Source organism: Mus caroli, unplaced genomic scaffold (assembly GCF_978045245.1).
Source record: "Mus caroli unplaced genomic scaffold, Mus_caroli_1 scaffold_1, whole genome shotgun sequence".
Lineage (NCBI taxonomy): Eukaryota > Metazoa > Chordata > Mammalia > Rodentia > Muridae > Mus > Mus caroli.
The window spans coordinates 175,263,534-175,277,822 of NW_028227256.1; the positions used below are offsets into that span (position 1 = coordinate 175,263,534).

The 14,289-nt window shown below is 43.5% G+C and overlaps 1 protein-coding gene across 8 annotated transcripts; it reads left to right on the forward strand.

Moving 5' to 3' along the window:
• The first annotated feature begins 315 nt into the window (after positions 1-315).
• On the forward strand, positions 316-8,604 carry Zbtb18 (zinc finger and BTB domain containing 18). 8 transcript variants are annotated; one of them, XM_085843300.1, is made up of 4 exons: positions 353-417; positions 1,814-1,921; positions 2,568-2,651; positions 4,934-8,604. In XM_085843300.1, the coding sequence occupies exons 3-4, from the start codon at positions 2,639-2,641 to the stop codon at positions 6,514-6,516; spliced, it is 1,596 nt and encodes a 531-aa protein (XP_085699426.1). In that variant the 5' UTR covers positions 353-417; positions 1,814-1,921; positions 2,568-2,638; the 3' UTR covers positions 6,517-8,604. The 8 variants fall into 8 exon arrangements, with proteins under 8 accessions (XP_021021863.2, XP_029334861.2, XP_085699426.1 ...); XM_085843303.1 differs by lacking the exon at positions 353-417 and adding an exon at positions 810-1,166; XM_029479001.2 differs by lacking the exon at positions 1,814-1,921 and having other exon boundaries at positions 347-417.
• Positions 8,605-14,289: the final 5,685 nt, after the last annotated feature.

Sequence of the window (14,289 nt, forward strand, 5' to 3'; positions counted from 1 at the left end):
CTGAGCGGCCGGCAAGGGGCGGCCCGGCCGGGCGGGGCCACATTTGGGCCGCGCCGCCGCGTGCGTGCGTGTGCGTCGTCCGCCCCCCGCCCGCGCCCCGCCCGCCCCGCCCCCCGGCCCGGCGCCGCGCTCGCCCGCCCGCCCGCCCGCTCCCGCCCGTGCGTCTGGCAGGCTGCGGCCGCCGCTGGGCTGCTGCCATGGGGAGCCGTTGAAAGAGTGGGGCCCTGTGGCTCGGCCGCGCGCCTCAGGCTGCCAGCGCGGGCGGGGGGCGGCGGGGGCGCGCGGGGCCCGGGCCGGGGCCGGCGGGCGGGCGGGGGCCGGCGGAGGACGCCCACAAGTCCAGCGGCGGCGGCGGCGGCAGAGGAGGAGGAGGAGGAGGAGGACGCGGCGGGGACGCGGCGACTCGGGCCGCTCCGTGTGAGTCCCCGCGCCCGCCCTGCCCCGCTGCCGACCGTGGGCTCCTGCCGGGCGGAGTTAGTTAGTGCGGCGGAGGGCAGGCGGTGCGGGCTCGCCTCGCCTCGCCTGGCCGCGCTCCCCGGCCGGTGCAGCTGCGGCGCGGGGCGGACTCGGTGCAGCTGCGGCGGCGCCTCCCGGTGCGGAGGGCGGGCGGGCGGGCGGGGGAGGGGGCCGGGCCGCCGCAGCTGCAGCGCCCGGGACGGCCGCGGCTCCGGGGCCGGTGCAGCTGCAGGGCCGGGGGAGGGGGAGGGCGCGGCGCCCGGGTTGCGGTTGCCGGGAGGCCCCGGGGGCTGGCGCGCGGCGGCGGCGGCGGCGGGGGAGCGGTCGCCGCGCCGCTTCTTGCGACTTTTCTTTTGTTGTTGCCGCGACCCGGGTCTGTTTTCTCGGCCGTTGTGGAAGGTGCTTTCCTGCTGCACCGGCTCTCTGCCCTGCACCTTCTTCCCCGTGGTTTCACCCTTCCTCTTTCCCTGAAGTGCTTTATGCACCGCGAACTGCGCGAAGATTTGCATCTCCTCTCCCACCCCTGAACCTCACACACACACCCGGGGCACCCTGCCCCCACCTCTGAAAAACAAACCCCCTAACCTCACAGAACCTCCGAGGGTCCGCGGTAGCGGTGGACGGGTCGATCCGTGGAGTGGATGTCTTCGGGCCATTGCGGTGCTTGGGACTCATTAAACTGTCACTCACCCCCACCACCACCCCACTGGGTAAACTGGGTGATTAATGTCGGATATAGTGGAATGGAGCGAGGGTATCTGTGGAAAAGAGGGTGTGTGTGTGGCAGGGAAGTAATGTATCTATCTGCACAGAGTGCCTCCCGAACGAGTTCAGAATTGTGTCATTCACCGCGAAGTTAGAGAAAGTTAGGTTTGTGACTCGTGAGCGAGAGCAGAACACAGTCGGGGTTTTGTTCTCTAGCTCCCTGCCTCTGTTTTCTAAGGCGAGCCTAAGTGGTTGTCGCCTGGGTTGGGACGCTTGTGCCTCAGGCCCCAACTTCTTTTTTCTACTCTCCAACCTCCCAAGGATCGGTGGAGATGTGCCTGATATTCATAGATGTCGCAGCACCTTGCAGGGCACCCAGCGACCCAGCCCCGGTTACATTAACATTACATCAGCCATTAGAAAAGATCCACAAACTGTAGCCAAAAAAAGTTCCCAAAGTCTGCACTTGGCCTCCCAACCCTCCTGGTGATCACAACCCCTTTCCCCAAAGTTATAGAGACCAAGGGCAAGACAAAAGTGACGACTTTTCTGAGCAGGAAGACGAGCTGTGTGGTCAAACAACCATTCTAAGTGACTGTAGCAGGTTTTGTCAGTTTATTAATTTGCCTCATTGAACTAAAATACTTTCCAGTATTTCAGAAGTGCAGTTTGAGTTTGTTGATGCTGAAAGTGGAAATTTGCACTAACGGTGGCAGTGTGAACTATTTTCCTGAGAGGTAGATCCAGATAAATTGCTTAGGTAAGAGTAAAACAATAAGGTGAACCACGCTGAAGTAATAGTTCTTAATAAGTCTGCCAACATTTCGGAGATGTCTGCCATTATCTCCGCAGGGGAAGGGGGAAAAACATGCTGTAATAATGTTGAAATGGGACTAGAGATGTCAAATGGGTTGGTTTAAAAATATCCCTAAGCTGCCTTTGAAACTAGACGTTGGAGTTGAATAAAAGTGAATGTGGGTTTCCTGAATAGCACCGAGCTCGAGTGTGCTGTCATATGTAAGCCAGTCCACCAACTTGAGGCAGAAGTGTTGCGATTCCATAAATACAGTAGGACTCCATATGCTGAGCTTTTCAATTTCTTCTGTTAGAAAGTTTGGGGGGAAAAAGGAAGACTTTGAAGTATTTTGTTTATACTAACAGAAGAGAAAAGTTCTCCTAAGAAAAAGCTGGTGGCAGGAGTGTAGAGGAGTAGCATATGGCATTAAAGGAGCACAGCTGGAGGTAGCATTTCCATCTGAACATGATGTCAGAGCAGCTGACAGCCTGCCATCCCTCAGCCTTTTATTCTAACACACAGACAGGGAGTTAGTGTGTGCGGATCTGTGGTGGAGAAGGTATCTCATTCCGCTCCAACATCATCTCCACTCTGCATCTGTCTCTCTTAGTCTGCTTTTTTTCCACCGATGTAACAGACCTGCAGCCAGCAAGACTCCGAGGGAAGGACTTAATCAAGTTTATGTGTCCTAAAGGTAGGAGTAGCAGGAGATTAGGCTGAGCATCTTTGTGTTTGGGTGTTTTATTTAATTTTTTTTTAAATCACATTACTTTTCTAATCCACTTTATGAATAATATGTGAAATTGAGCATGAAGTGATGGTCTTACTGGATTGAAAGTCTTGGGCTTGCTTGGTTTACAATTTTATTTCTTCTATTTGAGCAAGTAAATAACTTTAATACACAAATATTTCAAGTTTTCAAATGGTAAGAAACACTATGGAATATGGCTTTTGGAGGTCACTGTGGATTAAGATGTCTTTTGTTCACTGCTGTTTAGATTCCTTTTGCTTGAGGGGGGCAGAAATAGTAAACTGTCTGGAATCCAGCTTTCAAACTTACACGAGAAGATTATTCTGGGTAAGAAGCTAGGTTGTGTAATTAATTCCACTGTGAAACTTTATTCTTCAAAACATTCGGCAAGCATTACTGAAAGCAGCATACAGCTGTAGTGCTTTTGAAACCGGAGGGTTTTTGTTGTTGGGTTTTTTTTTTTTTTTTTTTTTTTTTGGTTTTGTTTTGTTTTTTGTTTTTTAAGAAGGAAGGAAGAAAAAAAGAGAACTTTTGTTCCTAGGAGAATAGTTTGACCAGTTTCCTCATTTCTCTTTTAAATATATATTTAAGAGATCTTTTATTTCAACATAACAATAATTATTTGCAGGAGTTTTTGTGTTAGCGACTAATTTAGAACTTGTAGATGTGAGCTGCCTGAATTGGCCAGACAGCTGTAATCGCACTCCTCTATTCTTAATCTCTTTATCTGGGCAGCAGCTGCCATATGGCCACAGTCAGCTGGATCAGATGTTTATAAGCTTCCTTCTTCGTCCCTCTGTCCTCTCAGCCTCCTAATTTGATCACGGCTACCTTGTGAGCTGCCCTCCAATCTTTATTTTTAGCCCTCTCAAGGATTAGGATTGATGTTAGCTGTGGGGCACTTAAAGTGATTGTATTGTAAATCTTGGTTTATTCTATTGGTGGTGTCTTTCTTTCAGAGGTATTGGGGTTAGGATGAAAGTTTCACTGTGTCTCAGCATAGTGTGGAGGGGAGAAGTAGTTTCTGAATATTAGCTTCATATCCATCCTCAGATGCACTTGCAGAGGTAGATGGTGGAGAGCCCTGCCTTTGGTCCCAGGATGGGGAAGTGGGCTCCGCTGATCTTAAGAGAGTTTTAGCCACTACAGATGAATTTTGACCGATCTTTGCCTTCCCTTCTTTCACTCTCTCCCTTGCCAGAAAACATGAGAAAGATGCATAATTGGAAGAATAGAAGGTACTGGGAAAACAGAATATATCAGGTTATTATTGAAACAAAGTATTTTCTGTTGGATACCTGAGGCAGAGCCAGAAAAAAAAGTTTATTTATTTTATTTTTTCTAGGAAGGCTTTAAAAACTATTTAACTTACAAAGTTCTTGCACCTCATTTTACAGTGGTAAAAGTTTGATTAATTTTAATATGAAGTTTCTTTTGCCCTATAGCAGATCAAAGTTCAGATGAAAAATTTCAGAGTTAACAGCCTCTCTGGTTGCTAATGTTGTTGAAGTAGAGGATCTACAAAGAAACAGACCCCCCCCATTCATTTTTAAAATGTTTGGATTTGTTCATAGTAAAGATGATCTTTCCCATCTGTCGGTACAGTTCTGTCTGCTCTTCTGTGTGTGCAGTACCTGCAAATCTTACCGCACCAACATCTGTTCTTATACACAGGGCTTTTGTTGTTGTAACACTCTGACTTTAAAAGTAAGTTGTTTGCTGATTTCTGGACTAATTATGCAGTTTCGTTTTTTTTTTCCCCCTCAATTCAGCCAAATGTGTGTGTTCAGTCTGTGCTTTCTAAGTAGTCGGGTATCAGACGTGTTACAAAGAATGGCTGGACATGTCTTCTTGACTCTTCCAGAATTTGTGAGGGACTTTGCCTGATATTATGAGGTCTTTCCCTTTGAAGTTAAAGCTCTCTTTTAGGTTTTGTTGAATGTCATTTGATGAGTTGTTGGTTAAATTTCTGGAAGAGGTCTGAGTTCTTGTTCTCAGTCTTAAGCTAAAGGAAGCTTTAAACTTGACCAGGAGTTCTGAGTGGGGTGAGCAAAGCCTTGGTGATTGCATTTAGGTCGAATGTGTGACTTGGGAGTCCTTGGGGTGTAAGCCTGATTTAAAATTCAGACATGTAACTCTCTACCACTAAGGCGGATATTTTTTAAAGTGGTGACTAGAGTCTAAATTCCTGACTAGGCTCTAACGAGAAACTCCTCTTTCCCCAGGTTATGAAGACAGTATGGAGTTTCCAGACCACAGCAGACATTTGCTGCAGTGTCTGAGCGAGCAGAGGCACCAGGGCTTTCTTTGTGACTGCACTGTTCTGGTGGGAGATGCCCAGTTCCGGGCACACCGAGCTGTTCTGGCTTCATGCAGCATGTATTTCCACCTCTTTTACAAGGACCAGCTGGACAAAAGAGACATTGTTCATCTGAACAGCGACATTGTGACAGCCCCCGCTTTCGCTCTCCTGCTTGAATTCATGTACGAAGGGAAACTCCAGTTCAAAGACTTGCCCATTGAGGACGTGCTAGCAGCTGCCAGTTATCTCCACATGTATGACATTGTCAAAGTCTGCAAAAAGAAGCTGAAAGAGAAAGCTACCACAGAGGCGGACAGCACCAAAAAAGAAGAAGATGCTTCAAGTTGTTCGGATAAAGTCGAGAGCCTCTCAGACGGCAGCAGCCACATGGCAGGTGACCTGCCCAGTGATGAAGATGAAGGCGAAGATGACAAATTGAACATTCTACCCAGCAAAAGGGACTTGGCAGCTGAGCCTGGGAACATGTGGATGCGATTGCCCTCAGACTCAGCAGGCATCCCCCAGGCTGGAGGAGAGGCCGAGCCACACGCCACAGCAGCTGGAAAAACAGTAGCCAGCCCCTGCAGCTCAACAGAGTCTTTGTCCCAGAGGTCTGTCACCTCCGTGAGGGATTCGGCAGATGTTGACTGTGTGCTGGACCTGTCTGTCAAGTCCAGCCTTTCAGGAGTTGAAAATCTGAACAGCTCTTATTTCTCTTCACAGGACGTGCTGAGAAGCAACCTGGTGCAGGTGAAGGTGGAGAAAGAGGCGTCCTGTGATGAGAGTGATGTTGGCACTAATGACTATGACATGGAACATAGCACTGTGAAAGAGAGTGTGAGCACTAACAACAGGGTACAGTATGAGCCAGCCCACCTGGCTCCTCTGAGGGAGGACTCGGTCTTAAGGGAGCTGGATCGGGAGGACAAAGCCAGCGATGATGAGATGATGACCCCAGAGAGCGAGCGGGTCCAGGTGGAAGGGGGCATGGAGAACAGTCTGCTTCCCTATGTCTCCAATATCCTGAGCCCCGCGGGCCAGATCTTCATGTGCCCCCTGTGCAACAAAGTCTTCCCCAGCCCCCACATCCTGCAGATCCACCTGAGCACGCACTTCCGCGAGCAGGATGGCATCCGTAGCAAGCCTGCCGCCGATGTCAATGTGCCCACGTGCTCCCTGTGTGGGAAGACTTTCTCCTGCATGTACACCCTCAAGCGCCACGAGAGGACTCACTCGGGGGAGAAGCCCTACACGTGCACCCAGTGCGGCAAGAGTTTCCAGTACTCGCACAACCTGAGCCGTCATGCCGTGGTGCACACCCGCGAGAAGCCCCATGCCTGCAAGTGGTGCGAGCGCAGGTTCACGCAGTCCGGAGACCTGTACAGACACATCCGCAAGTTCCACTGTGAGTTGGTGAACTCCTTGTCGGTCAAAAGTGAAGCGCTGAGCTTGCCCACTGTCAGAGACTGGACCTTAGAAGATAGCTCTCAAGAACTTTGGAAATAATTCTATATATATATATAAATAATATATATATATATATATACATATATATACATAGATCTCTATATAGTTGTGGTACGGTCTAAAAGCAGTCTTGTTTCCTGGAACTGAAAAGTTGGGATCTTAACTTGTTTTTGCACTTTAGAATAATAGCATGAGAATCTCACTAATTTAGCATTCTGATAAAAGAAACTAGAGCAAGTCACAAGTAGAGAGCTGTCTTTCTTTTGAGGGTTAGGCCAAGTTAGCCAATAAAACCTTCTCAACAAATGGTTCTGTCACAAACGCTTTCACATGGCTTACTTTTGTACACACTGCATTGTCTTGAGCGCTTTCCCTGTGCTCCACACTGTTTTGTTTTGTTTTGTTTTCAGAGTAGAAATCCCCTCCAGTTTATTAGCCTCTTTATATGTCTCAAATTGCATGAATATTTTCTGGCTGTTGGAAACCTGAATGCTTTTAGACCCAAATGGAAAATTTCTGAAATGCTGGATTATCTATTTTTAAACAAGCAGTTGACTTAAAACTTTGTGTGGCAACTTCTGGTTTTCTGATGGTCCCCAGTGAGAGAAATCTGACAGTACACTGGGTCACTGGGACTGTCTCTGTGAAGGTTTGCTTGAGATGAAAAAGGATATTGCAGCTTCAGCAGTGTTGAACTGTGTGTTTAAAATGTGAATTACTGTTCTTGTATACTGTAATTGATTACACGGGCTGGGGGGGTGTCAAAGAACTTGACAGGTTGTGTTGATGCTCTTAGTTGAGTCTTGAAAAGTAAATATTAACGCTACAGAAATGCATGAGTTTCAATATATTTTTTGTCTTTGTTTGCATTGTATAACTTTAACGAGTGAGTTTAAAATTATTTAATTTCCTTAGAAAAATAGCACCATTTGGGAAAAAACTGGTGTTACGAAGAACATAAATGCACTGTTTTTATTTTTATTTTTATTTTATATAATTTAAATTGACTTTTCCCACGTCTTTAAGTTTGAAACTGTTAAGCTGAATAAAAACTTAAGCTGCAAATTGATAACTTCGCTACATTACAAGGAACATATAAATGTTTACAAACGGCTTAGAGAATTGCATGTGCAGTGTGCATTCATACCACACTTGTAATTGCACAGAACCCATGCCAGCTCAGAGTTTAGGTGTACACACGTACCCAGCCGAGTGTTTTTAGAATAACTACTGCACAAATTGACAATAGGTCATAGGTCATTCTCTCTCTCTCCCTCCTTTTTGCTTCCCTTTTCTTTTTCTCCCCTATTTCCTTTCCTTCCCCCTACCCCCTAACTCATGAAAAGATTCTATGGACTGAAAAAGCCCCAGGCTGAAAGGACTGAACCGCCTTGATTGACATGGGGAGGGGGGTTAGTAGACTGTGTATCGGCAGCAGAGGCTGCAGCCCGACGTGTGGTTCTGATGGCCAGCGCGGGGCAGAAGCGTTTTGCACACTGTTTGTTTTCCTGTCTTGCACTTACAAATAAGGTCTATGGGAGTAGCATGGGAAACGGTGGTTGTTTTTCCCTTTTTCTTTTTTAATTGCTTTTGTTTAAAATTTGATCGCCTTAACTACTGTAAACATAGCCTATTTTTGTGCTTAAGATACTGAATGGAAAACTCCATTGTGTGTTGCTGGACTGTTTTGGAAATATTTGGTCAAATGTATGTTAATTTGGCTGTAATGGCATTTAAAGCAAACAAACAAACAAACAAACAAAGCTGTGAAAATGGCCTTGGAGCATTATCTTTAGTTACTTGAAGAGTTTCTAGGTTTTTTTTAATACAGTTTATGTTAAAATAATCTTTATTAATTTAGAGGAGACAATCAATGTCTGTGGAAGAACGGACTTTTTTGGATTTTCTTTTTTTTTAATGGTCATCGTGAGTGATTGCTTTTTCTTTTACTTAGTTTCACATTCTTCCTTTGTTCTAAATCTTAGACTGACATCTAGCTTTGACAATCATAGTATGTTTTATTTCCTGAGGGGGAATAACTTATAATGCTGTTTAGTTTTGTACTATTGGTGTGTTGGTGAATTTTTAAACTGTGTGCTAACTGCAATAAATTATATGAACTGAGAATTCCTTGTGTGCTTTTTGTATTGTAGTCGCACAACAGATTTGAAGTTAGTATAGTGCATGATGTCTTCATTTTAATGTCAAGTTTTATTCAGTTTATGAAGTATTAGGCTGCTTTAGGGTCACCCAAATGGAAATGTGTGCACATTCTCACTATTTAAGGAGACACTAAGTGCACATTGAAGAATATAACCCATCTCTCTAGTGTAGATCAAGACTGTGGAGATAATTCCCTAGAAATTATAAATGCAAAGAGCTTGAAGTGGCAAAGGTAGGTTTTCATAATGAGCCGCACAACTACTAACCCATACACAATACAAGTCACTTTCCATGCGTGATTTTATCCTAAGTTGATTGGTCAAATCCATTCTCCCATGTTCTGGCTTTAAGTGGAAAATTGAAGGAGACCGGATGTCTTAATTTGGAAGACTGCTTGGCTAATGAGTGGAAGTCTAGGCAATTGAATTAGCAGGCATTCAGTTGTTCAAGATGAGCTGTGTATGTCTGTTCTTCTTACCAGCACTCAAAAGATCTTAGTGTTTGAGCTCAAATTTTAAAACCTACTTAAGTAATGCACCATCAGAGCTGTCCTTCCCCTTTGTCATTGCCCCTGCCTCAATTTCTTGCCTGTCTTGTTGGGTTTGTGTCTGGTAAGGGCTGGCTGACTCTTGGAATTCACAGAACACATGGATATAGAAGGACTTCGGCACGCAAGGACCTGGCCCTAGATTGCAGTGGGGCCCAGGTCTGAGGTTGTATAAATACTAAAATCTTCAAGTATCCATAACTCCTAATCCTACAGACAAATAAGGAAATAATAATTTTCCATTACTACTGTCAAAGATAATTACACCAAAAAGCCCACAGTAAGGTTAACTTTTTGGCGAGAGGGTGGGGTGGGGGGTGGGATCCAGTGAGTAAAACATGCCATTTAGAAGCTCTTCGATGACTTTGGCTAGAAACCCACAAAGATTTTTATCATAGAGTACAATAAAAATTTCCAGTTTGGAATGATACATTCAGTTTTTAACAGAGGAAATAATACAGCTAACACACCTCAAAATTGGCTTTAAACAACTGAACATTGCACATGAAGGGGCAATTTTCATTTGGTCTCTACATAGCTATTCCCTGAGCAGCTAGCTAGTGAGAGACTCTTCTCATTTTTCTGTGAGTTAAAGCTTTCTGAAGAGACTGAGGGCTTGTGTATCATTCAGTCTCATGACTGTCTTCATTTTAAGAGAGCACTACCCTAGCAGGCTTCACAGGATAGACTCAACAGCATTCTGAGTATGATTTAGAAATAACTTATTACAATACCGCACAACAGGCATAGAGTGTTATTACACAAAGGGTCACATTTGGCATGTGATGCACAAGAATCCATTGTTCTCCACTGCACTGAAGAAAGTTGTCATGCAATCCGGTTGGAAACCTGTAAAATCAGGCCCTCCTTTGACATCTGGCTGATTCCTAAATACATGCTAAAAATATGGTTTCACTTACTTTTGAAAACATCTGTTTCTTTCAGATAATCAATTAGGCCCTAGATTGCTGTGGGCCCAGCATTGTGTGCTAGCTGTACCCTGGGGAATAGCCAAGGAGTAGAAGACACTAAGGAGGCCGGTTGGGGATTCCCTGCCTAGTTAATTATGCTATCAGATTAATAGGTGAACCAAGTAGAGTTTACCCTTAACGGACTTCACGTGGGCCTCTAAAAACAGGTTTTTGGAAGGTTAGAAAAAGATGAACACTATTTAAAATGATATATTTACTCACATTAAGTATTTTTTTTAAAAAATGCTTGTTTCCCCAAGTAATTTTTTATTGAACTACTATAAGAGAAATAACTATTTTCTTTAACCTTGGATTTCCTAGTTTTACAGATCAAATACACATAAAATGCATTTTTAAAAAAACTTGAGAAACCCCATTTTTAAAAATCAGATACAATTTTTTTTTAATCTCAAAATTTCCTGCACTGTTTGCCTATATGTTTTCATTCTTATAACGTTTAAAAATCTTTGAGTTCTAGCCTAACGAAATCTCACATAACTCTGGGTAGGAAAATTTTAATTGTAGATACCGACCGACCTAAATTTTTATTATATTTATTTATTGCAATGTTTGAAACTGCTGATAAAGTAGAGTGGGTGAAGTAAGTATGAATTTTGAAGTTCAGGACAGAAAAGCTGTGTCACTTTGATTAAAGCCCTCTACCTCTAAAATACTGGAGATAATGTCATCTTAAAAATAAAGCAGTGGCTTTAGTTTTTAAATGCAAATAAATGGCTTTTAGGAATTTAATTTTGGCCAGAGTCCAACTTTATTACACTGACAGGATTTTGTCCCTTATGTTAGAATATTTCGATTTATTTATTTATTTTTACCTTTTGCCTGCGGAATCCTGGCAAAATATCCGTGATTCTTTGGTCTAGACATGCAGTCACTTATCTGACTTCAAGTCAACTTGGCTCCGACAGACTCTGTCTCCAGCCCTCTCCACTCTGCTCAGCTTCACTCCTGTCTTAGGGAATAGCAGCAGAGGGGTCAGCTACATCTTAGGGTGCCATTGAGAGCTTTCAGAAATTCATCCTGATAGATCATTCAGAAATTAAGCTTTTAGTATTTTTTGCAAACCAATGCCTTTAAGAATCCTCACCTACTATCGTGATTTCTTATGGAAGAAACTGAACCCCACATGTGAAACGCTATGAAGAGACCGGGTGTCTGTGTAGAAATGGACCAGCGAGCACCAGTAGTTTGAACAGTCTTTTTTTTCTTTAAAAATCCAAATACCTTATCATGCCTCTGCTTATGCTAAATACATTGCAATTAATCCTCCAATGCAGACAGGACAGTTTTACCTCCCTCTGGTATATTCAAGCCTTTGAAAGAAAGATCAGGTTTTTTGGGGGGTATCTAGGAGGGGGTTGAAGGGAGGGAGGGATGAAGTATCCAGTTACCTTTTCTAATTCTATTCTGATATTTACTAACCTCATCAATTTCGAGCTTTCTGTGGGATGCTGCTTCTTTAGTTGAAAGGGTAGCTCTAACAATATCCTTTAAAACCAAAGGCTGTCTTGAATTTGTGGTCACTTATTCCCCCCAATAAAGTATGTCCTTTTCCTAAGCTTTGGGAATGGATTTGCCATTAGGCTATAGGAAGCTGCATCTCTTTGGGGAATGAGAGGAAAAACAAAAGAAAAGCCCATTTGGGTTTAAACGGTAGCACACTTAGGAACAGCTTCACTGAGTGTGTGCAGGACAGCTTTCAGCGCTCCGGTGACACACAGACTGACTCCAGTCACTGAAACTGCCCGCACACAGCCTCTTGTGATCTTAGCAGTTAATCATTAAATCATGTGGCTTTTGTTACGTGTCAGTATGCATGCCTATCGTGATGCTATAGGAATTTTTAAACGTAGTTGTCCCAAATATTCAAGTTTGTCAAAGGTGCACTTGTAGTCCATTTAAGCTGGAGCATGAACGAATGTTTTAATATTGGTAAGCATGTGCAAATACCTTATACCTGTTCTAATACAGAAGATGTGTAGCTGTCACCAAAGCGGAAAGACTAGCAGGATTTTATTCATGTGCCATACCAGAATAAAACTTTTGGTATGTGACAGAATTTAGAAGAAATTTATCAATCATGTATGAATAGATTTACTCAAACCTATAGAAAGAAATATGTACATTTTATTTAAAAAAAAACATACTTAATGCAGGTCACCTTACCTCTGGGAGGATTATTAATGACTCTAACATTTTGTGTATGGTATTATCTGAGATGAGCTTTGATCAAAGTAGAAGTATTTAAAATTTTCTTTCAAATCTCTTAAAGGTTTTTTTTTTTTTTTTTTTTTGAGATTGAAAATACACACCTACCTGTTCTTTGAAACGCTAGCCTTGGCTTGGTAATACTGAAACATCATTTGCATGTTTACTAGACAGCAATGCCTCCTAAGCAGGTCGCTGTGGACAATTTCTCAGAAAGCACAGCAGTACCACAATTAAAATACTGAAGAGAAATAGCTATGCTCGGTGAGCTGGAACTACCAGAGAAGGTAGTGACATCAGTGTGTACTTAGTGGGGGAAAAATCCCAATTTCTAACTTAACAGTTCTCCATCACTTAAAATCCTCCTCAATTAGAATAATTTGGAGCAAAAGAAAAAAACATATCTCAAGAAAATTAGATTTATAAAGTTATTTCTGTAGCTACCTGGCTATGAGGACGAAGGTGCCCCAGGATGAGGCAGGAGGGAGAAGTGACACAGGTTTACAACCTGCACACTGTCATAGGACAGGCGACTCTTATGTAAATTTAAGATCTCTTATGTAGATTTAAGATCTCTACCAAATCCTCAAGATCTTGCAAGTGAATGATCTCGGTTTCTCTGAGTCTGCTGGGTGTTTCCTTGGGTCTGATTATTGCTGAGGCACAAAATGAAATTCTCACCTCACGTTCTGCTTTCTAGCCTTCTCCATGTCCATTTATTCACCACAAGAGGGTAAAGGTTGTGTGTCCAGTGATTTTTGACACCATGGCACAACTGAGTTTTCTAGCCAAGCTATCTCCATGTCTTTCTACCATTTGGGGGGGTGTGTGTGGTGGGGGAGAGAAGTAAATTTGAAAACTCCAATTTAGATTGGCCTATTTACTGCCCTGAGTACCAGCTATCTATGTGTTCATATACCCAGACCTGGGCGGGTGAGGTGGGGGGCTGAGCCTGTAGGTAAAGAACTGAGACATTTCTGGGCTCCTTACAATAAATGACATCAAACTGGATGAAAACCTTCAGCGAAAGGCAAAGAAATTAGAGTAGATGTTGGGGCACAAAGAACTTTTGCTTTTCATAGTAAGTGTGAAGTCTAGAAAAATGTGGTGGTTTCTCACGTTCTATTTATATGTTATTTTACTTGAGGGATGCCTCAAAGCGATGCTAGAACCACTTCTGTGCAGAGGGGGAGGGAGGGGAGGCTTGTCATCATTTACTCGGCGTGCTATGTAAAGGTGCTTATCTTGCAGTAAAAATAATACTTTAGTGAGAATATGACAGGCGGTCTGTAGGCTTGACCAGTATGGAAGGGTTTAGATGATTGATGTGTTGCTGTTTAAAAGTCAGTCAAATAACACCCTCGAAGAATGAGGCTCTCAATCTTCATGTTGCTTTTATTTACTAGTATGTATATTTTTTAATCTCTCCAAAAATAATAGTTAAGCCTTATAAGCAGGAGATAGATAGATAGATAGATAGATAGATAGATAGATAGAGAGACAGAGAGAGAGAGAAAGGAAGGAAGAAAGAAAGAGAGAAAGAAAGACAGAGAGAAAGGAAGGAAGGAAGGAAGGAAAGAAGGAAGAAAGAAAGGAAGGAAGAGAGAAAGAAACCCAAAACAAAAAATAAAACTGTATCTCAAATCTGAATATTTGGATTCTGGGCTGATAGTCTTTAAAATAATAAATGAATTCTTTTGTTCAAATTATGAAAAATCTTGAGGTCTAGCTAGAATGGCTCAGAAATTCTCCGCGTTGTCAAGACCTGCGGTGTCTGTCTGATAGCCTCTTCCCACAGGTAGCTGCTGTGAATGTTCTTCCAGGTAGGTGGTAACCTAGAATAATATGCACTTGAAGCTCCCTGGCACAGAGGTGACTTCCAAGTCTTTCACTCTGGGTCAGTGA